This window comes from Cinclus cinclus, chromosome 6, assembly GCF_963662255.1.
Source record: "Cinclus cinclus chromosome 6, bCinCin1.1, whole genome shotgun sequence".
Classification (NCBI taxonomy): Eukaryota; Metazoa; Chordata; class Aves; order Passeriformes; family Cinclidae; genus Cinclus; species Cinclus cinclus.
The window spans coordinates 7,079,666-7,103,486 of record NC_085051.1 but is presented as its reverse complement, the minus strand read 5'-3'; the positions used below and the strand labels follow the sequence as shown (position 1 = coordinate 7,103,486).

At 41.2% G+C, this 23,821-nt stretch overlaps 1 protein-coding gene across 4 annotated transcripts in view; it reads left to right on the top strand.

The window, feature by feature from the left end:
- The window catches only part of NAV2 (neuron navigator 2), a 362,864-nt gene that overhangs the window by 252,640 nt on the left and 86,403 nt on the right, over window positions 1–23,821 (top strand). For all 4 annotated transcript variants that reach the window (XM_062495969.1, XM_062495968.1, XM_062495967.1 and 1 more), the window contains 4 exons: window positions 12,530–13,637; window positions 16,924–17,036; window positions 20,460–20,568; window positions 22,867–23,262. In XM_062495969.1, the coding sequence (XP_062351953.1) occupies window positions 12,530–13,637; window positions 16,924–17,036; window positions 20,460–20,568; window positions 22,867–23,262 (1,726 nt within the window). The remainder of the gene's footprint in view (window positions 1–12,529; window positions 13,638–16,923; window positions 17,037–20,459; window positions 20,569–22,866; window positions 23,263–23,821) is intronic.

Sequence of the window (23,821 nt, the reverse complement as noted above, 5' to 3'; positions counted from 1 at the left end):
TTAAAAGAATCCTACAGAGGGCAGTAGACATCTGTGGGAAAAATTGCACTTTTCCTGTAGATTGAATGTTAGATGAAATATCAGTAGGAAAAGAAGTATTACTTTAACTTTGTCAGTATTACAGACTTTGCCCATTTCTACTTGAGATCAAAGGAAATGTTTATTACTCAAGGCAGGTTGATGTCAGGTTTCTCTTAGATAGTATCAGAAAAAGGAAAAAGAAAAACAAGAATACATGCATACAGATTCAGACAGTGAGGTGAAATAAATGACTGTTTTAATAATGGTGTCTGTATGGGCAGGAGAGTAAGAAAAGTGTGTGTTCTTCTCTTGCTCCTTCTATTTCTTTCAAATTTTGAGTAAACCCTTTTAACTTGGAACACTGTGTGTATTTAATAACTGTCTTTTAATAAGTAAAGGGTAGTTGCTATGTTCACAAGGATGTGTGATGATGACAGTTCAGGGGGCACACATTCCTTTAAGGGGAAATCCTGAAGTCTGAAAATGGGAACAAAATTCTTCACTATGAGAAGAACAAAACATTGGACAAGTTTATCCAGAGAAGAGGTTGGATTTCACTTGCTTGGAGGTATTTAGGACTTGCCTTGACAGGGCCCTGGATAACCTTATCTCAAGTTATCCAGGCTATCCCCATCTCCTGCTTTAAGGTGAAGGTTGGCAGGAATATCTCCAGAGGGTTCTTGTGACCTAGACTGTTACCACATTTTGATACCTATAAACATTATTTCCTTTTAATTTTTTTTTCTTAAGTGTAAACTTCTTAAATAGGAAGAGAAACTAAGGTGTTTTGAAGGACAGATAAGGAATTTCTTTCCTCTTAACTTTTTAACTCTGTTATCAAAATAGGACTGACTACTGTCACTAAAATGTTAGCCAGGAAGTGTCACCCCCAATCCAGTGAGCAAACTGGTGTATGGTTACACATGCCACATGTGTGCTAAAAATGTGTGCACTCTACATGAAGGCAGTTATATTTATCAGGTTCAAGAGGGCAGGGCATCAGGTTCAAGGGCATGGTTCAAGAGGCCATGGCAGATCTTGTCAGAGCTTTAGCAGGAAAGGCTCTTCAGAGTTTAAATCAGTATCTTCATGTCAACTTTACTATGAAATCCATATTTATTTCTCTAAATGCCCTCTCGCAAAAGAGTAGAAAATCCTAAATCTGGAAATGAGCCATTGGAATTTCTACCCTGATGATAAATATATTTCATATTCAATCCTGTATTGATGCAAAAATGCATGACAGTACACTCCCATGGCTTGGTTCTGTGTGATACTGAGCTTGTCTTGAACTCAGCATTGCTTAAGGTCATTAAAAAATGGCTGATTTGGATTATGTCAAACACTCAGATTGATTAAAAATGGCTACTTTAGCAACTGAGAGGAAAATCTCTCATCTTCATGTGGAGCAAAGCAAGAAACGTGCATAAGGAGATCAGAACTCAGAGTTCTTGTGGGTAATATCTTGAAGGGTAAGATATTCAGTAGTATTCAAATGGGATTTGAAGCAGAGGGATACTGATAAACCAGAAAGAGCACTGCATTAAATAGAGCTTTGGAAAATCTGTTCAGTTTGGTACTTAAAGGGTTAATTTCTGTTCTTTGTCTAAAAGAAAGATTATAAGGTTGTCTTATTACCTACAAGATACCTGTAGTGACATTTATAGTAATAACAATTCTTCCTTATCTCCATAGATAGTGTGTGGGTATCCATGTCTCAGGAATTTGATATTAGCCCAGTTAAAACCACAGATTGGACAGAAATTTTAAGAATGAGGGTATTTTGCCACTGGAGGAGATTAAACAGACATAATGAGTCAAAATTTAATATTTACCCAGAGCTGGTGTTCAGACAGAGGTTCCAGTTTTGGTTCAGAAATTACTGAGCCCTTTTGTCTTTAAGATCAACACAGATGATCTGGGAAATTTTCCTGAGTGAATAATCTTTCATTTAAGCACATTGAAATGGAGGACAAGTCTTCTTTTGTAGCTTTATGTAAAATGAGATGAAATATTTGATATTCTGAATGATTGGCTTTGGCTCCTGTACCAAGTAAAGGACAATCAAGTGGCATTACACAAACTTCCATGCTGGAAATGTTCTGTTTAACCTCATGCAGTTTTTCCACTCCAAATAAATTAATAATTACAAAGAGAGACAAAACCCAGGCTTCTGCCTTTATGCCCAGTAATAGTGTAAGAACTACAAGATCCAGAAGTGGTGAAAAAAGAGCTCTGAGACTTTGAAAGCACGACAGAAATTTGTCTTAGAGCATTTAAATTTTTTTTTCTGCCCATTTATAGAAGCATTCAGCCTGAATGAGAGAGAAGGCTTTTTATGGCTTCAGGTGCAGGGATGGTTATCAGGATAGTTTCAGCAGGGAGCTGGGATGTTGGATGCAGTTCCCGTGGCATGGAGCCAGCTGACAGTGTGGCAGAAGGTCACTGGGATGGCTGAGCAGACTCTTCCTACAATGGGCTGTTTGACAAGGGCTGCTTGTGACAGGATGTGGGGGAATGACTTTAAGCTGACAGAGGGTGGGGTTTAGATTAGATATTAGGAAGAAGGTTTTTATTTTTTTTACTTCAGAGGGTGGTGAGGCACTGGCACAGGTTTTCCTGTGGCTGCCTCATCCCTGGAAGTGTTCAAGGCCAGGCTGGACAGGGCTTGGAGCAACCTGGGATAGTGTGAGGTGTCCCTGCCCATGGCAGGGGGTTTGGAACTGGATGGTCTTTCACATCCCCTCCAACCCAAACCAGTCACTGTCCTGTGATCCTGTTAATACGTAACACTTGTTACACTAGGTCTTATGTTTTGAATTAGATCTTTCACTAATCACAGACTGGCTAGTCCTGAAGTGTTCAGGTGCTCGGTGTCTTGTAGAAGGGACAGTTTGTACAAATGCCCAAAGTTAGTTTGTCCAGTGCTCCCTGCTGAGTGAGTCGCTGCAGGATTCAGTGGCAAACAGATTGGACATAAATGTGAAATTTTAAGGCTGTTGTGTCCACCCATGTTTGAGGATTTTGAGCTGAGAACCCTCTTGCACTCTAGCTGGTACTGAAAAGCCATTGACCCTTTTGGTGCCAACCTCCAGGTCATTTTTTTAGCTGGGCCAGTGGATTGGTGCTGGGCACAGCTCTGCGAGGCTGCTGGGAAGGCTGGGGGAGAGGTGGAATGAGGAAAGTTTTGGAAACCAGGACTAGCAGAAAGATCTTAATGATTCACTTGAGACTAGCAAAAGTAAGTAGAGTTCCTGAGATTGAAAGATTCCTGTGCGTATGGATGAATAGTATATGGATGTCAGAAAGGTGGGAAGTGATTTTACAGAATGAAACAGTTGGCTTGTGCACCAGACAACAGTAAGGTGAATTTTATTTATTTATTTAATTGTTTGCTTGTTTGTTTGTTTGAAATTTTTAGGTAGCTATAACTTTCTTCATGACTGAAAATTGTGTCCTTACAGGCTTAGAAAAAAAATATCTCCTTTCTTTGACTTTTTGAAGCAGATACTTTCACTCCTGTTCAATATCCGTCCTGGGGGTAGTCTAGATGAATCTAATAATTTCTTAAGAAATTAATGTAATGTTGAATTAATCTAACATTTACTTTTGAAATGATGACTTGATAAGGCTGTCTAAAATTCACTACAATTAAAAGGATTACAAAGGTGGAAAAGAGTTTATATTTTTAAAGAGGCATAAGTCCATAAAATATGAAACCAGTTTGCCCACACTTTGAAATTTTCACTGGGAAATAAATGTGATTGTCTCAACAGCATGAAAATACTATAATTACTTAAATTTAAGCCATCCCACCCTGTAAAAATGTACCAGTGCTTCATTTAGGTCAGACATGAAGCAAACATCATATTCTGCTTAGTGTTTAGGGTGCTGCCTCTGTGCTCCTCTGTGCTGGCATTCAAGAGATGCTCTGGTTTTATTGACCAAGGGTTTTACCTGTAAGTCTGACAGATGTAAAATAGATTTACAGAATTTGTCTCAGTAAATCCATTACCAAAGCAGTGGGTGTTTTCTGTTGTTCTGCTGTGTGCACTACCAAAAGAAGATGCTGGAGTAACCCTATCCAGTTTTCTAAATAGAATATGCATTGAAAGTATTTACCAAATGCTCAGGGTGATTTATTTTTCCTTGAATATAGTACAGTGATCAAGAATTTGATGATGCAACAGTAAAAATGAAAACACAGAGAGAAAGAAGGACCATGATGGAATCTGAACGATATGATGAGGAACTTGGTACTTTCTTTTGTTCAGCTGTAACTTTGAAGTGCAGATATGGCTCCTGGCTTTAATTCTGTTTGAAGAACTGTGCTTAAAATTTTAACAAGTTTGCAGCTTACGCTATATATTTGTACAGTTGCATTTGTGAAGAACATGGTGACTCTGTGTTTCAGCTCTGAAGGAAAATCAACTGTACCTATGGAGAAAACACCTACACCTGACAGGTGTTCAGAGGTCTGTTCTGAAATGTCTCATTACAGGGACTTGGCCATGTTTTAAACTATATCCTCTCCAGTGTCCATTTGGTCTTAAAAGGAGCTATTAAATATATACATATAAAGCCATTCTGTGTGGCTAAAAATAAGGCATATTTTTGCTCTTCCTTGATCTCTGTCCTGTTTATAACAGTCTTCATGTATTTGAAGGCTTAAAATGTCTCCTTCAGCCTTTTCTCTTCTAGACTAAGCAATCTTTACTACTCCATCCTTTTTCGTATAGGTTCCTTGTGATAAATCTCTTCTTATGTCTTGATGGGCTCTACTGGCCCGTTTCCAGTGTGTGAGTCTCTTTTAGAGGATGGCTGGAACTGGACACAGCACTCCACCTGATGCCTTATTTTGCTGCTGAATAGCATGAAGTAGTTCAGTTCTTTGTCTTCTATCCTGTGATTCTCCAAACCTGTGGCTCCATATGTGGCACTCATAAACCATTTCTGAATTTCTGACATTTGTTTTCCCTTAGTGCTGCATTATGAAGTGTGCAGCTGCATTCTGCTGTGACTCCTTTTGCTGCAGTGCAGTTGCAAGCTGCTGGTTTGACCTTTTAAATTTAGGCATTCAGTTTTCTTCTTTCTCAGCACACACCTCTTCAGTCAACCTCAGTGAAGGAAATCTTACTGACTCAAGTTTATTTCTCCAATTTACCAAATGTATTAATGCTGAGAAATTCCCCAGACATAAGGCTCCTGCCTTGTGTCAGAAGGTGACCCTTATAAGAGTCATTAGTGTCAAACAAAATACTCATCTTTGGCTGGCTGAGATATATGTATATCCTGGGGTATTGTTTGCACCCTTTCACTTCTCTAATCAAACGTCCTTTTGAAAAATTGGCTCATCTTAGTAAATCCTCAGTGACATATTTATGTTGGTTATGTGCCCATCAAACAGCTTAAAGGCTGTCAGGAAGTAGCAAGCAGCATGGCATGTTTACAGGACAAGATATGAGTATGCAGTGATTCATATTTGTGCTTAATTTTACTGCTCTTCTGCTGGATGAATCTGGCATTTAAAAATATATCCTCTTCTACCTAGACAAAACCTGGCTGAAGGCTTAAACATGGCTGAAGCGGAGCTTTACAAGACCACAGGACTTTGAACTTAGCTGGTATAAGCTTTAGAAATACATAAAACAAGCCAAAAATGTATTTAAATGAAGTTGCAGGAAAAAGAAAACCAACTAAAAATATTGGCTAGTGTTCTTAATAGTACAGTTCATGAGGATAAAAATCCTGAGCTTTGAAGTAAAATTTGACTTTGAGAAGCAGCTTCTTGCCCAGTGTATGTCTGCATAGCTGCATTGGAGGTGGTGGAACCACATTAATTTATACCAGCTGAAGAGCTGGTCCAGCATTTCATGGCCTTTGCAGTGCCTACATGTTTCCTTTTAAAATAAATATTTACAATTTCTCATAAATTTATTGCTGCGTGCAGTGTGCCAGAAAAACAGCCATGGAAACAAAGGTTCACTATTAAATCATGGGAAAGCAAAAAGCAGTGGTGCTACATCCCAGACTTCCCCAAGTGCCAGCATGTTTCTACCACATCTCTAGAAGCCCCTTTTCCATGGGTAGGAGCATCATTCAGCCTCCCTGGGCCCTTCCTTTTGTCTGCTTCTCTACTGAGCCTTTTGGCTGTTCCTCATCCATAACCAAGTATTCCTGAAGAATCTGTGGCTGGCACCAGAGAGCTGAAAGGAGGAGGACCCCACCATAAATTGTAGTGTGTGTCTGTCATTTGGTTTTGATACAAATGGACAATACTTCTTGACTGCTATTCTCAGACCACTAATTTTCATAGAGCCTATTTCATACAACCTGCAGGAGAGATGTGTGAGAGCAAAGCTGCTAACTGTACATAATGTCCACTCCAGCTAAGTGTAAAATCTAATGAAAGACTCCATAACAACTTCCTGCCTGGAATTCATTAATGCTTTTGAATAAGTCTGTTATGAGAAGTCTTGGGGGATTGGATTGTACAAATAGTGAGAAGGAAATGGAGGAGAATGAACAAGAATGTTATTTGTCTAGTATAAAATGGAGAGTGCAGTTTGTTTTGAATGGCACAGTAAACTTGGTTTCATTATTTTTATGATCATCTAACTGGTATGTGGTCAATAGAGGTCCCTCCAACCTTTCTTAGGCATTCATGTCAACAGCATTTTGAATTTTACAGTAACTAAACAAAAACAACAAGGAATTCAAATGTCTTAGTTGGTTATGGTGAGACAATGAGAAAAGGGACTGCCTGTGCTCCAGTTCTGTTTCCCCTCACCTCAGCAAAAATGCTGAGTCTTGGCTAAGTGAACCAGCCAACAGCAGAGCCGTTGTTCCATGTGCTGGGGCTACGTGTGCATGGAGGCAGCCTTACAGAAATGTGGAAGTTGAGTTTCTGATACATCCATGGGCTTTGGTGAGGTTTTTCAGAGACAGAACACATTTCTGTGGATGTGTGGAACTGCTGTTAACGTTACAGAATTTGCAACACTGGGGTTGAAGAAGTAGATATGATGGAAGGGAAGAAAAATATCGCGGACTAAAGGTAATTTTTGTGTTGTGTTACAGTAAATTTAATCACTGTTAAAAATGACTAAAATCAGTGGGCAGAAGTTCAAGGAAACAATTCTGTTCAGTTAGAAAGGGTCCTGAGCAACCTGGTCTAGTGGAAAGTTCTTCTGCCCATGGCAGGGAGATGATCTTTAAGGTCTCTTCCAGCTATGGTTCCAGCTATGATTCTAAGGTTTTATCCTCAGCAAAGTAAAAATGCTCCCTATTGAGGCTTTTCTCAGGTTGTACAGAATTTCCCTAACTGGCTATCTCTGCTTTAAGAAAATAATTTCTGTCATTTTTTTGGTGGTCCAGAATAGAAGAAAGAACAGAAAGCTTCAGCCATGCTGTGGGTGGAGGCCATGCCCACCCCAAGCTGGTAGCTCAGCCAGTGTCTTCCTGCCAGCTGCAGTTCTCCCAGTGTTACAGCTGAAATTGAAAATGGAAATTTCTGTGGGCCACAAGAGTTGTGCTTATTTTGAGGAGGGGCTGTGTGCCAGGTTGCTCTTGTTGAGAATGTTCTGCTCTACCTGCTCATGGTTTGGGTTGTGGAAAGATGGGGATTTTTGTAGCCGGCTCCTGGCAGGAATGCAGGCATTACAGGCTTTGATAAATGATCACTGAAGAAGAGAACAGCTCAGCTAAAAAGTTCTCCACTGTAAGACTTCATGTGTAGTGCTTTGAAGGAAAGTATTTTGGTGGGTGGATGGGAAGGGTCAAGATTCACCATTTATTCTTCTCAGTGGGAAATTATGAAACTGCCACAGTGTTTTCTGCAGTTCTGACACTATAATGTCACAGAGCAGAGCTGCTTTTATTTCCTAAATTAGAATCTACTTGTGAATTTGCTTTTAAATCTGTTACCTAATCTATAGGCTGGACTAAAAGATATTTCTCTTCGTAAGTACTTAGTTTTCCCATAGCTGTGAAATAAAAACTGAAAGTTTGTTCATTCAGAAGTGGGTAAAAATGCTGTTAAGGTCTTGACTCTCCTAAGGAGAGTAACTATGAGAACATCCTTTGTCTGTGTGCTGCCTTTCATGCTTATAATGATGGCTTTTGAAAGTTTTCAGTTATAGCAAATCAAAGTCCACTTACTTAGAGTGAACATGACAAATGATGGGAAATTGCATATATTTTCTTTTGACCTTATTATAACATAAGCTCTCAAAGGCTTCTGTGGAAGAATTAAATCATAAGCCTTCAGATTCTTTTTTTTTCTTCTTCACAAATGGGTGGGTTTGCAGATGCAGTTCAGTCTTTGCAGGAGCAGCTGAAATCAGATTTACCCATGCTACAGTGTGTATTGGCATTGGAACTGGACCACCAACATCTTTTTTTAACAGGAACACTAGGAACAAAATAGATTTCAGGCCAAGATTTGACTTTGAAAAGAGGAAAGTGATCATTATTTATTGTAGACTGTAGCTTGGGTTTGAAAACATTTCTTTTATAGTCAGTTTTAGTTAATGCAGGTTGCTGAAGAAAGAAAATACCTCCCTCACAAAGGAACACATGGGAAATAATAAGCTTATTAATTGAATGCATGAAACCTGCTCCCCTTTTCATGAAAGGAGGGTCTATGCTATGCTGAATAAAACTTTCTCCTTTGCATGCTGATGTGTTCTCCACAAATTGATGCTGCTGCTTCATTAGGAAACCTGCATTTGAAGCTGCATTCTGGCAGCAGTACTCCTTTTGCTTACCAAACTTGGCCAGAGCAGTAAAAGAGCCAGCACTTGTTCGTAAGGAAGAAACAGAGAATCTGAAAAACTGGTATTCTTAAGCAGGAGCAATTTTTCATGCGAATGTTTTAGGGTGACCCTTTTCCTTCTTGCAGTAACTGTGCATGGTGCAATGTAATAAATCACTTGAGGATGTTCAATTTCTAGTTTCACTGTATTTGACCCAAGTACAAATCAAAGTTCACTGTAGTTGTATAAGAAAGTACCTCCTTTCCTTTCTCCAAGTGTTGCTGCTTAACTGTAGAGTTTGTGAATCTTTTTCATTCATTTCAGGTGCATAGCATCCAGTATTCACAGAATTCACTTTGTGGAAAATGTTAACTGGACACTCTGAAAATTACATTACTGTTGCAATATAGTCTATTTTTTTAATGTTGCAGTCATAGTATTGTCCTAATTCTGGTTTCTCTGACATCTCTGTAAATGGAGCTGCACTGTGCTCCTCCTACGCCACTGGCAGGGGAAACAAAATTCACTTCCAGACAGGAGGTTGTATGTGGGGGCGTTGGGACAAAGAGAACGTTGTGTTTATAAACAAATAAACTGGGAAAAACATATTTTAGTCAAACAGAATAAATAAATAAATAAATAATTGCTAAATACATAGATAAATATTTTTCCTGAAAACATAAAAAGATAAAAGAAAATGAGAAATTAAGAAGTTCTGGATTTTGCTGGGAAATAAATTCTGAGCAATGCTTTGGGATTGGGAAAACAAGCCATTTCACTTGATCCAAGCCAAGCATTTTTTTCCCAGAGGTCTGTGAACTGGAGCAGTCATCTGTGCTGTTAGGATGTAGCTGAGGACCCAAATCAACCAACCCCTTCCGTTCACTTCCAGAAGAATGTCAGAGCCCTGTTTTTGATGTGGTGGCCTCTATTGCTGTGCAGTGACCTAAAAGCCAGCTCAGTGTCTGAGACAGGGTCAGACTTCTCAGCCAGGTTATGGACCTGGCTCTCAGGTCCCTCTTGTCTCAGGTGAGTGGTTTTGTGTAGGCTCTGAGTGCTGGGGAGCGTAGTCTGGCTTTGTTCATCCCATACACACATTGCCTGTACTGTTCTCAAACTGTTGTGAAGCACCTGTTGGAGAAGGCAGATTTATTTTCTGAGAAACCTGCTCAGTTGTCTGCGTGCTCAGACCCTGAGCTGGGATTTTGTGCCTGCATATGTTGTACTAACAGGGTGCACAACCAGCTCTTCTACTTCATAGGCATAACCCTTACTGGTAATTTTCATTTTGTCACCCTTCTGTTGCCTCAGTCCTGTTTTTTTGAGCAAGTGAAGGCTTCTCTGTCCATATTGATCAGTTCGTTGGGTCCCTCCCTGGTTGTAAATCCATCCTAGGCACGTTCATGAATCCCAGACAGCTCTAATGATTTCTGGGCATGGTTGTGCTTTGTGCTGAGATTTGTTTAGCATGATGAGGCCAGAAGACATGTGGATTAAGAACTTAGTGTTGAAAGTACTGTCAATCTCTGGTTCCTATAGCAATATCTCAATATTGAGATGAGCTATTACTGTTTTTAAAAATAAGCTGTACAAATTAACTGTACAATATGCACAATTGGGATTTTCATGAAGTTTTCGCTCCATTGCTGGGTGTCTTTTGTGGTAGGCAGGCTGAGACAAAGGCTTGCTTGTTCTGAGTGTGCAAAAGGAGCCTGGTGCAGTGTAGGGATGGGAAGTGGACTGTGATGAGCAGGAGGACTTCAGGAAATGAAAACAAAAACAGAGCAGCAGTGTACGGTAAGAGGCATGAAGGAAACAGCAGTGTGCAGCTTTTGAAAGCAGAGTGAGGAACTTTGCTGGCACCTTGTGAAGAGGTTGTCACCTTCCTTCCTCTCTGTGTCTGTGTCAGGGCACTGTGTCAAGTCACTGCTGCTGCTTGCACTGGGAGTCACTGGTAATCTTCTCAGAGTGCTGAAATCCCTGGAAGAGCTCAAAGAAACTGCAGGTGTGGTGCTTAGGGATGTGGTTAAGTGGTGGGCTTGGCAGTCTGGTGTTAATGCTTGAGCTTGATCTTGATTGTCTTTTCCAACCTCAGTGATTCTTTGATTTCTATGCCATTATCTTTTTGGTCCTCCTTAACACATTGGGTTGAATTCAGCAGGCTTGAGCAGAGCAGCGAGAGGCCAGATGGCCTCGTTGTTTGGGATATTTAGTGGCTCGATTTTCCTTCTGTGGTAGAGTAAAACAGGAGTAATGCCCTGGAAGTCAGCAGGCTGGCACAAGTCTAAAAGCAGCGTGATTCCTGTCTGTGTCTGTAATCCAGCTCCCGATTTCTTCCAGCTCCATGTGGGTACTTTGCCATAGGAAAAGCCCTGGGAAAACCAGCCAGTATAATACTGGTTGAGAGTCCTGAAAACCTTCTGACTTCAGTAATATTTTTAAAAGTATCATAGTTCCTTCTATTCCTCTTCCTCCATAGCCATGTGAAATGGCTGAGTTTACTATTAAGGAGTCTCTAATACTCTTAGAAACCCGATTCTGTGCTAAGTCAGGAAGATGTATGTGACTTACATCTTCAGTAGATCTGGTTTGGCTCAGAGGAGGGAGGTTAACGGAGCCGTATCTTCACTGAGCAACTGAAAGTGAAGTAAAACAGTCCCTGTGTGGCTGCAGCAGCTCGTGATTTACAGGGCTGGATTCACAGGGCTGCTCCGGCTGCCGAGAACGCACGCTCTCCACTGCTGTTGATTTTTGAATTAAAAAAATGCAGCTCTGTACACAGCTTACTTTCGTGCTAGAGGGCAGGGAAATATAGGTAAGAGCCGTTAATCCCCAGCAGGCTGCTGGGCAGGCGAACAGACACAGATGACAAAATTTAATTGGAAACATGAGCAGTTTAACAGAAAACATATTTGTGATAATTGAGAGAGTAACATCTCCAGAAGGGAGACTCTGTGAAGAGAAACTGATTCAGAGGAAAAGTGGCTACTGGTAGGTGAGTGTGATTTTTCAAGCTCTCTTTAGGCTCGGACTAATTTCTTAATAATAACAAATAACATTAGGAGGAACTAACTAAATAAAAGATTTGTTTTCTCTGTGGGGGAGGGCTGTACAGTTACTGCCACAAGTTTCTCTTACAGCTGTATTTGGATATGTGGTAATACTTACTTTAGGTTCTTTACGAAATGATGCAATTGGTTTTATTTTTGTACATAGAGTTTTCTTCTACCTTTGCATTATGAAGATACTACCACCCCCACCCCCAATAACTGAAAGGACTTTAGTTTTACTTTTTTCCTTACTCCTGCATTTTTTTATGTTTGAGGTTTTTCTAAGAATCGAACTTGGACAGCAAGTATTTTGCCAAAAGCAGAGGGAACCCTTAGTTACAAAATAGTGCTGTGTTTTTGCTAAAAAAATGAAAAAGTATTGTGGAGTTAATAAGGGAGAGCACATTGCAGAACACATTTTGGTTTGAATTGGAAGGGATTCTTTTTCTTCCTTCTTTTTCTTGAAACAGCAAGTAAATGTAAATTATACAGTAGGAGCTCATTGCTGCTCTGCTGGGTAGGAAAAGAAAACTAGCTTTTATTTTCTCTGTGTTTCACTGATATTGAAAATACTCATGTGTCTTTTTAATGTTATCAGTGTGAAATTCTTGATGTTTCATTACAGAAAGAATCTCATAGTAACTCTAATACCAGGTACTACTCTGTTGTTTTTTTTGGTTGTTTTCTGTGTATTTTTTCCAGAGCCTGCAGACAGCACGACCTCCCAGCCCACAGGAATGAATGAAAATGTCTCATCCTCAGTTCAAGGCTGCGGCAGTGCTGTTCCTTGCAATAACTCCTCAGCCATCCCTCAGCCCAGCTCTGCTATTAAACCTTGGCGCAGCAAGTCCCTCAGTGCCAAGCACACAGCGACGTCTTCCATGTTATCCGTGAAGCAGCCGGCAGCGGAGCCTCCAAAGCCACCCTCGGAAATCGCCAAAACAGCTCCCAATGGCCAGAAATCTATGCTGGAAAAGCTAAAACTCTTCAACAGCAAAGGGGGTTCCAAAGCAGGAGGGACAACGCTGGAGTGTCCGGGCTCTCGGGACAACAGCTGTGAAAAGCTGGAGGCGCTTCTCAGCTTTGAGGAGAGCGAAGAAATCGATGCCACCAACCAGAATGGGAACAATCTGGGAACGATGTCCAGCAGCCCCAAAATTGCACTCAAGGGAATTGCACAAAGGACTTTCAGCCGTGCACTGACTAATAAGAAAAGTTCTCCAAAGGGTAATGAGAAGGAGAAAGAGAAACAAAAAGAGAAAGAAAAGGATAAAAGTAAAGACATTACAAAGAGAACATCCATCACCGAGAAGCTGGACCTGAAGGAGGAACCTAAAGAGGAACAGACAGCACTAACAGCAGCAACAACAGAGATGCCAAAAAAGTCCTCCAAGATCGCAAGCTTTATCCCTAAAGGAGGGAAGCTGAACAGTGCCAAGAAGGAGGCCTCCGCGCCTTCGCACAGCGGAATACCAAAACCAGGAATGAAAAACACCACAGGGAAATCCTCAAGTGCCCCTGTTCCTGCAAAGGAAGGCGAGAGGAGCCGCGGAGGGAAAGCCAGCTCGGGGCTCTCGCATCAGAAGTCCCAGCTGGACAGCCGTCATTCCAGCTCCTCCTCCAGCCTGGCTTCCTCCGAGGGCAAGGGCTGTGTCGGAGGCCTCCACGGCAGCAGCAGCAGCCAGGCTGTGAACGGGCCCACGGTGACCACCCACACCACGGGCAGCAACACCGTGAGCGTGCAGCTACCTCAGCCCCAGCAGCAATACAGCCACCCCAACACCGCCACCGTCGCGCCCTTCATGTACAGGTACGGGACACTCCTCTGGGGGCTGCGGGGAACGGGCTGCCCACATGGGTCCTTCTGGACATTGCTGGGGGTTGAAGCAGCAAGGTAAATGCTACGTCACGGAGAAGTTTCTTGCTTCAAGAGTGTAGGCAATCTATGCATTTCCACAAAAACTGATGGTGAAGGCTGTGTGAGAAGTTGTGATAGACAGGAGGGGGAATAATGGTTGTATCCAACCCTAGTAGTGGGAAAGATGACAATCTCAACATCTCCTTGACCAGGTGCTGCTCTTCCAAAGGGTACAAGAATGTGTCTCAGGTTTGTTTTGTGTACCATACCTTTGAAAGTTGTAACAATGCCAAGACACACTCGGGGTCTTCATTGTGGCTGATGGTGGTGGACCTGCCTCACTATAAGCAGGAATTGGAAATTAAAACCAGAAAAATTAAAATAAAAATCCTTTCATTTAAGTAAGGCCAGACAAGAAGTCTGTGGTATTGTATGTGTTAACCCTGAGATGAGGAAAAGAGCAGCCAAATGAAGTCACAGCTAGCCTCCATCTAGTCTGTTTTCTGTTTGAAGCAACTTCTTTTTGACAGTGGCAGTAGAGGATACGTAGGGAAGTATCCTAGAGATAGTAGGGAAGTAACAAGAGGGAAATCAGTAGCAGAAATTCTAAAGACACAGCATGACTGGAACACAAGAAATTTCTCAGAGGATGGGATTTTTATTTTGGACAGCCATCTCATGAGGGGTTTTTGACACTACTTAGCTTTTTTGTAAGAAGAGGTTACAAGTGTTTGCTCTGTTTTCCATCATCTTCTTCCTGCTCTGAAAGGATGATCTGAAAGACCTTTCTCACCTCCTTCCCTTCCTTAAGATGTGTCCTTTCTAGGCTAAGGTATCCTAGCCTCTTTAGTTTTCACTTGTAGAGATTCTGTTAATGATCTTCAGTCATTTTTGTAGCCCTGTCCCATGGTTTTTTCATCTCTACTGTACACATTTTTGCCTTGGATCTCATGGCAGATGTAGCATAAAAAATGGTCACATTTTTTAAATAAGAGTGAATGTCAGTGGAATGAACCTGAAGGAAAGAGATGCCAAAGGCCTGTGTAGGAATGCAGAATGGGAAGAACAACCCTTGAGTCTTCTGGCCCCTTTGAGAATTCTCCCTGCATGTATGGAATTAAATGCCAGGGGACCTGGGAAGCAGAAATCTGTGGAGACAGTTTGTTAAGTTTATCACTACAGTGTCCCCTCATTGTTGTTATTGATCCTAGTCTGAACACAGATACCATCATCTAAAGTGTGAAAGCAGGTGCAGTGCATACATTTTCTATAATCTAAACATACTGATATACTCCACACAGTATTTATTTGACCTTTTACCAAAACCAGGAATGAAACTACCTGTTGGCATCTGGAAAATCTAAAAATAGTGTTTACTTTTCAGCACTGGAGAAAAAAAGGCCAAACTCTGCAATCATGTTAGCTTTAAAAGGAAAAAATAAAAGTGAGATCATGTTGGTTTGCAAGGCAAACATAACACATTATTATATTTACCATCCAGACGTTATTTCAGCCTGCAAAATGCACTTGTTGGTGCATTGCAGTAGAAGTCTCAGGTGTTTTCTGACATCAGTAAGGTAATCTGTACTTTTCAGCTGCCTGTAGACTTTTTGTTTGGGATTGATGGGGTATTTTTTAAAGCAAAAACGTAAGAAACTGTCCTGCATTTTGTATGGGGTTGCCATGGGCAGAAAGGGAGCTTCAGACAAAGTTTATTAGAGAAGTCTTCCCATTGAGCCAGGAGGTGCAGAAAGGGCCCCCTTGCTTTCTAAATTCCTTCTCAGAGAAGAGTCCTCCATGTAGCTGGATCCAGGCTTAGCACCTGACTTCATAAACTTTGTTCATGTCTGAAGGATTATATAGGTGTAATTGAACTTCATTTAACTCAACTGTCTTGTAGGATTAAGGATGGCAAACTAGATATATATATATATATATATATATATATATATATAAAAATAAGTGATTTATTTTGATAATGATTAGACTAATAGTTGTCAATCAGAATTATTTACTACACAGTAAAGGCAGCTGTGATTACTGGTATAATTCACTATTTTTGAAACAGTATCAAAGGAATTATGTTAAAGTTATACTGAAAGCAGTTGTTCATTAGAGATTGATGTTACTCACCCATACCAACGACTGTGGGCACATCTCTTTTCCTCACCCTCCAGGTTGTCCCCACTCAGGAGAGGACTCTGCACCCACTCCAGGGAAGGGTGTGTTAGAAGGCCTCGCCATTAACGAGTGGGATTAGGATTTTATAGTGCAAAGTGACCATCAGTCATGTGTGTCCTGGGCAGCTGTGTCAGTCCAGCATCTCCAGTTATCAGTGCTATCATTGTTGGTTCCTTTATCGGGTACTTTACCAGGTCTGCCACATCTTCACCTCCCTGTCAGGGGGTTGAACTTTGGGGTTGATGAGTCAGGCTGGTTTCAGTATTATTCAAAAGCAGCAAGAGACCCCTTCTCCTTCCACCACAGACAGCTCTGTAAATAGCTCACTGTTCCAGCTGTTTTACCCCCACTCCAGGCAGAGCACCCTGCTACAGGAGTCAAGTGAAATCAAGAGTGTTGCAATAAGAATTCTGCACTGTGTCTTCACTTTTTTACAGCACTTACCCGTGGTGCAGGCGAACTTTCAGCTGCCTGTTGGTGTGGCTCTATGGGCAAAACACAGCACAATTAGTAAAGTGAAATGAGTTACAATAGCTTGCTCAAATCTGACAATAGATCCTTACATCACCTTTCATTACCTGGCAGCCATAGTATCAGACAAAAAAATTGGAGTTTGAAGTTGGTTTTGTTCAGTCATTTCTTGAAAAATGGAAGTGATGTTGAAGGGAACCTAGCAGGAGTGTAATGTGCCATCACATGCTCTCTGCTTTATCTTCATGCAATACAGAATTTATTGGAGAGGATCAGATTAGCCACAACAACTGAGGTTATTGATAATTAAAATACATCTAGAAATCCAAGTGTTTTAAGACCCCATCTAATGAGCTGTGAAGCTTGTCTTTGACTATGAATTTTTTATTTTTTACAGCTGAATGCTTGTTTCCATTTCCAGGACATAATTCAACATGGGACTAATGAATAATGTAAAATCAGTCTGCTGGTCTGTTCTGGAGAGTGGGACAGAGTGGCTGATGGCAGGTGCACTCGTCGTGTTGTTATACTTGAGATACTTTGGATGGAGAGTGGCTGCACATCCCTGTTTTGTTTTGCTTTCCAGATCTCAGACAGACAATGAAGGGAACGTAACAGCCGAGGCCAGCACAGGAGGGGTCAGCATGGATTCTGCTCTTTATGTCAAAACTGCCCAGCCTGCCCTCGAGGACCTCTCGGGTAAGTCTTGCAGCATGACCCATTACTGGCTGTGGTCTAGTTAAATAAGAATGGGCTGGAGCAAGATGATTTTGTTCCTAATGCTTTAGATCCTAATAACTATATTTATTTCAGTTCTTCAGCAATGAAAGCCAGGTGTCAGTAATTTGAACTCTAGATGCTTAAGTTCAGCACAAGTGTACTCCCCAAATTTCTTGAAATCACCAGGAATTCTCCCGGCTTAATGTTTTTCTAGATGTACAGCATTTTTTAGGATTAAACTACTGTAAGGATCATAAGTATTCCCAGGCACTTAGTATGCATTGTTTAGTTTTAAAAACTTCATTTTGGAACTTACAGAAGAGACTGTGTGCATTTCCTTGATGTTTTGGTTTGGAGGAATCTCAGTATCACTCACATGAATCTGTTCAATTTGAGAAATAGCCTTCACAGCAATAGGGCACCAAAATCCAACTGCACTCTATTGTGTCCAGCATACAGAAGCTGAAACTGCTTGTGGCTAGAATATAAGCAGTCTAAATTAGAAGGTACCTGTTATATTTATCTAGAGTTCCTGCTACTGTAAGAAGTATATGTTAGTTAGCAAAAAAATTTAAGCTTATCGATATAACAAAGTGATTTTCGGCAACCAGGATTCTTTTAGAATCTGCCAGATTCTATGAATGTGATCTAAAATGTGTTTTTTGAAGTCACAGTCTCATCTCCTCATGTCCCCATTTCAGCAGTATCTGTGAATTTGCTTACTGTGTGCTATTGCAGGGTATCTCATCTGTAGAATACCTCTGTTTGTTTTGTTTGTTTCTTTTTTGTTTTTTTTTCCCATCTACTTAGTCTTGGTGTCCCCCAGTTTATTGTGGGGTTTTAAACCAAATGCCCTCCTTGGAAAAGTGATGTGGCTAAAAGTTTCGCAGTGAGAATAATTTCATACTGCATTGCATATTCTATCAATGCTGCCTTTACACCTGTGTGCTGATGGCAAAGGTGAGAGGCAGAGTCACTGGTGAGGAAAAGGGCTGCAGGAATGCTAAGTGAACAAATCTGCATATACAATTTATAGGTAGGGGGATTAAGTACTTAAAAGGCAGATAAAAGGCACAGGGGATAAAATCCTTGAGAACATTCTTCGGTTCATATTTAAATATGAGAGTTGCAAGTAAGAAACATAGTGTCCAGCTTAAACTTTTTCAGCATTACCTCTTAATCATCATATTGGCTGGGCTGGATGTGTTTCAGCCTGCAAACTGAGAAGTGTTTCTTGATCATGAAAGGTCTTCAGTCTTTAATGACAGATGTTATGTAAGTACAAACCATTACTCAACTAGAATATGTAAGTTGTGGGATCCAGAGGCAGAAGACAGCTGATGACCTCAAACAAAGGAGATGCAAACCCCAGCTGTGCACAGCCAGACCAGACAGCAGCATCCAAGAAGGGGCCTTGGGGGAAACAGAGCAAACTAAACAAGGTAGTCTCTCAGCCCAAATGAATGAGAAGAAATAAGGCACAGATATTTTCTCTCCCTGCATAGCAGATATCGATGCTGTTAATTTAAAAGCACAGGTAAAACAAAAGAGAGGGCAAAATGGAAGCAGAATTGTTTAAGGACACTGCCTGCTCATGAGGAGCCAAGTGATTTCAGAATTAAGCTCTAAGGGCCAACGATCCCATATCTGTCTTTTAAGCATAGTTACAATTGAAGCAGTGGAATGTAATTTAAGTGAAAATTTGGCATCTATTTAGGTGTAAGAGTGATCTCAGAATAAATTGGTTTAGTATGTCTCCTGTGTGTTTTCCTAAGGAGTTACCTACCATTTGCCTTCACATCTATGTGAAGGCACATATATCTCACATAGATTCACATCTTTCTATGAGAGAAATGATCTGTAAAAGAGCACTTACCTTTGTGAAGCTAAAGCCCTATGAATATTTCATGTTTCTTACTACAAAAATTTGTAGATCCATGAGTATGAAGAATATTTTCTGTCCCAGAGACCCACTGGCTAAAGTAATCAGTCTTGTTAGGTGGATGTTTCCACTCCAGCCAGACCATAATTGTTTGACCCTCTGGCTTAAGTGAATTGTAACTCAGGGAGATGATTTCCCAGAGAGTAGAGACTGGTTAAAAGAAAAATGCTCATATGGGCACTAAGCACTTTGGTCAGTAGTTTGTAGCACTGCTGCTTTGTAGGCAACAGTGTGTGAGTGGGTTTTTCTGTGCCACCAACCTGGTAGCTTTCAGAAACATGAAATTTAAAGCAGGGAATGTAGAAAGTTTGAACAACAGCTTTTTTATCTGGTTCTTCTCACTTCTGATGTGGGTAGATATCCATCTAAACTAGCATGGTGTGGGTGCCCAGGATCCTGGCAGCTCAGAAATGCATCACTTGTACAGAGAAGGCTGATATAAAATGTTAAAAGTTTTACATTTACCTGTAATATTTTCTTATGTCATGAGTTGCAAAACCCTTTAGAATGAAACAATTTCCTTCTGTGCCCAACAGAAGCTTTGTGACAGTATTTTGGAAGTTTTCTGTTCCAGCTTTCAGCTTACAAAGAATAGGCTGGCGCTACTAGAATTCACTTCTCGTCAGCCTCTTAGAGGATTTAACTCTATAAAGCTGAGCTGAGGTAGCAACCAAAGCATTTCTGAAATGGCTGCTGAGAGCATGTAAATAAATTATGCTGAAACACTAATTAAATTATTAATTTGATAAAAAGGAAATATGCTGATGCAGTAGGAAGACTTCTGTTGTGTACATAAACTCTACTTTTAAAGAGCAGGACATGAATGTGCTTTAGAACAAAGTGTTTACAGAACAGGATAATGCTATGAAAGCTAAGTTATCCCCCAGCTTGCTGTCATGTTGCACAGTTTAGGAACAGCAAGTGTGTTGTGATGTTGACAAGCAAAAGCTTTTGTTATTTTACCTGAAACATCACTCAGGATGGAAGCACCCACCCAGTCAGCACAGTTTAGTTTATGGAAAGCTGTTACTGTAGGATGAAGAAGATCTAGTGAAAACACAGCATTGGAGAAATGGTCTGTGTCAGGTTAATGTTAATTGTGTCAATATATGAGATGGAAAGGGTGGTATTGGTGAAGTGTATGTTCTAACGAGGTTGAAAGTTAACCAGAAATTAAACTGGGTAATATGGGAGATGACAGTTCATCTCAAAGGCAGCCTGTGCAATGTGGGTGACCCTGCAGAGCTCATTTCAGTCAGGATGTGATGATGGCAGGTGCCTGCCGTGGGGACCGGCGTCTCAGTCCTAACTCAGAAATCAGAAAGCCTAACTCAGAAATCAGGAAGCCTAACTCAGAAATCCTAACTTAGAAGAAAGTGCATTTGAGTCAGGCACACGTTGCATCCCAGCTTGGTGCTGTTCCCTGCCTGGTCCTTACTCATGGCTCCCTTTCTCTGCAGGAGAAGATCCGGAGACTCGGCGGCTGCGAACTGTGAAGAACATCGCTGACCTTCGGCAGAACCTGGAGGAAACCATGTCCAGCCTGAGGGGAACCCAGGTCACACACAGGTAAGGACACCACTGGGCTCCTGACAGAATGGACACCACTCTGCTCTTACATCTCTTACACCTGGCTGGGTTACACCCTTAGAAAAATGATTAACACTGACAGTGGGAGATACTGGTCTTGTAATTTTTGTCTTTAATGCACAGAATTTGAATAATGTTTGCTGGTTATTGAGAAGTATGAAGAGGAATTGATGAGATAGGGTGTGTATTGACTCAAAGGTCAAGAATCACTTCTTGTTAAATGTGTGAGGTGATGCTTGAATGTAAGTTACAGTTGAAAATGTTTCTTCTTACTGTTGAGTAACTTCAGTGCATTACACCTCTCTCCCCCTATGTGTAGTATTTTGTTTAAATAAGAGGAGAACTGTGCTTGACCCACATTATCAAGTGCATAACTTGAATTCCTGACCGTACTTTGGACAAACAAATTTTTCTAATATTGTTAGTCATCCCCTGAATGTAACTGCTTTTTCTTTTTAAAGCAGCATTTGGAAATCTTCAGCAATATTTTAAATACGCCATAAATAAACAAAGATTGCTATTACATTTAAACATTATGTGAGTTAGATCTTTTCAGTGTTGAACAGGAAGTTTTGGAGAATAAGCTGTTTGGCCCCTAACAAGGCTGGGGTCCTACTGAATGCTTGGTGCCCTATGTACCCCAGCCCTAAATGAGTTTATTAGGGGAACACTTTGTGTTTTGGCTTTGCATCTGAAACTGAAGCTGAGCTTGCAGAGATGAACTCCTACATCTATTTTTCTTTGCAGATTTTGATTAATGTGACATCCCTTTATGGTTTAATTACTATAGCCAGAGAATACTGGTTTTTCCAGTTTACGTGTAACATTACATTGAGAATGGTGCAATGCTATTTATTTTTACTAATACCCACAATAAATAAAAAACAAGTGGCATTTAGTTGAGCAGGAAAGGGAAAGAGGAGTTCATGTGGGTAAGAGAAGTTGTACCTATGGATTAGCTGCAAATAAATTAGTTGCAATTCAGTTATGATTATTTAGGATGGAGTCTTGCAATCTGTAACCATCACCTGAAAACTCATGGTGTGGTCCCATTTTAGGGCTTCATAAATAAATATTGCCAATATTTTAAAAAATATACATAACTCATGAATATATGAGTAATTTCTTGGTTTTTTCTGGTTTGGGTTTGAACATCTTCAAAACAGTTCATTACTGGTTTGTTGATAGAGAAAATATAATCTGAAGGGAAAAAAAAAGTGGCCTTTCATCTTACTTCTCATTTACTCCTCTTCATGGTGTAGAAATAGCTTCCATTTGGTGCTGGACCCATCTCCAGAGTGAAAATTGCCATGAATGCAAACAATGAAAGGAAATATATCAGAAAAATAGAACTTCAGCAGGTTTTTTTTTAGTCAGCTTACTGTCCCACTCTAGACTGGCAAAACAATGGTGTAGTGGAGTTATGTGCGCTTGAAGATGAGAAAGTTACACTTTGGTACAGTAGATAATCCATTTAAAAGTCATGCTTTAGTCTTCTCAGGTGTATGCATAGCACCTGGTGGCCTGAATGCAAGAGTCTCTTTGGGAACATAGGAGAAGGGCCTGAAAAGTGAAAAGAAACTATCTCCCCAAGTGTTGCAGCAGTAAATTATCAGTGCTGTTACATACAGTCAGTAACTTGGTGAGTGTTCAGGGCCGTGGAAGCGCCTGAAATCCCACAGCATTCCCTGTAAGAGCCACATTTGTGGCTGATGCCTTGGAATGGTTACCTACAACAGAGGCTAGACAAGATTAAGAGAATAAAATGGGTATTTATTAAAGGCCTTAATATATAGATATCTGTCTAAACTAGCAATTGTGTGGGTGCCTAGCATCTTGGCAGCTCAAAAATGCATCACTTGCACAGAGAAGGCCGATATAAAAAAAGGTGAAAAGTTTTACATTTGAGCAGTCAAAGCCTCTGAGAGGGGCTACACCCAAGATGGATGATAGTCAATAGTTTTTCAGACAATTATAAATTTGGTCCATTTACATACGAGGGGTTAATTCTCCAATTACAGCTTCAGGTAGTGAAGTCATATGCCCTCAGTTTGCCCCCCTCCCTGCCCCAACTCACTTTTTGTTCATGCTTTTCGGGACCTGAGGCTGTAGGGTGTCCTTGAATTTCAGGCACGGAGGGATTGTTTTGTCTGACCAAAATGTGAAGACGGGTAAGTAACACTGTACACGGGAGTTCAGAGTTACGCACTAAAGCAGTACAGGATTTGAAACTTAAAAAAGCCAAAAATCCTAAGGCGTCGCGTCTCTCCTTTCAAGCACTTTGGAGACCACGTTTGACACCAACGTCACCACCGAGATCAGCGGCCGCAGCATCCTCAGCCTGACCGGGCGGCCAACGCCTCTGTCCTGGAGGCTGGGCCAGTCCAGCCCGCGGCTTCAGGCCGGCGACGCGCCGTCCATGGGCAATGGCTACCCGCCCCGGGGCAACGCCAGCCGCTTCGTCAGCGCCGAGCCGGGCGCCGGCCGCTACCTGTACTCGGCACCGCTGCGGCGCCAGCTGGCCACGCGCGGCAGCGCCGTCTGCCACGTGGACGTCGCCGACAAGGCCGGCGACGACATCGACCTGGAGGGCATCGCCATGGACGCCGCCGGCTACATGAGCGATGGCGACGTGCTGGGCAAGAACATCAGGGCTGACGACATCACCAGCGGGTGAGTTAATGTCCCGCTTCGGGTGATTCTTGCCTTCCGTTTGTTCTTTATTCCGATTCTTGCTTTCCGTTTATTCTTGCCTTCCTGTGTTTCCGTGGTTGTTTCGGTAAGTAAAAGCCAATACCGAAGATATTTTTATAAGCCTTTTAGAGAGACAGCTCATTATCACAGAGGGATTTAAACAAGACTCGGTTTTTTTAAGTGCGCGTTAAGAAAATATCCCTCTATGTGAAGATATTCTTGCGTGTGATTAAACGTTTTCCCGAGTTAAGACTCATCGTGGTTGCAACATTCATTCATGCCCACGAGATGGAGGGAGTGAGGCACATTTTGTACTTAGCTGAACTCTTGCTGCCTGAACTTTGAGGAACCAGTTCACTGGAAGGTAGCGAGTTCGCATCTCCGTGCTATGTAAAATAGTGGTACGTGCTAAAAAAACATATAAAGAGCAAGTCAGCGTGCAGAAATATGAAATGATAGACAATTATTAACAAGGTTTTACATCAACATTTTATCTCTGCCTTGAGTGGAAAAAGCATTTGTTCTTTGCTCCACAGTC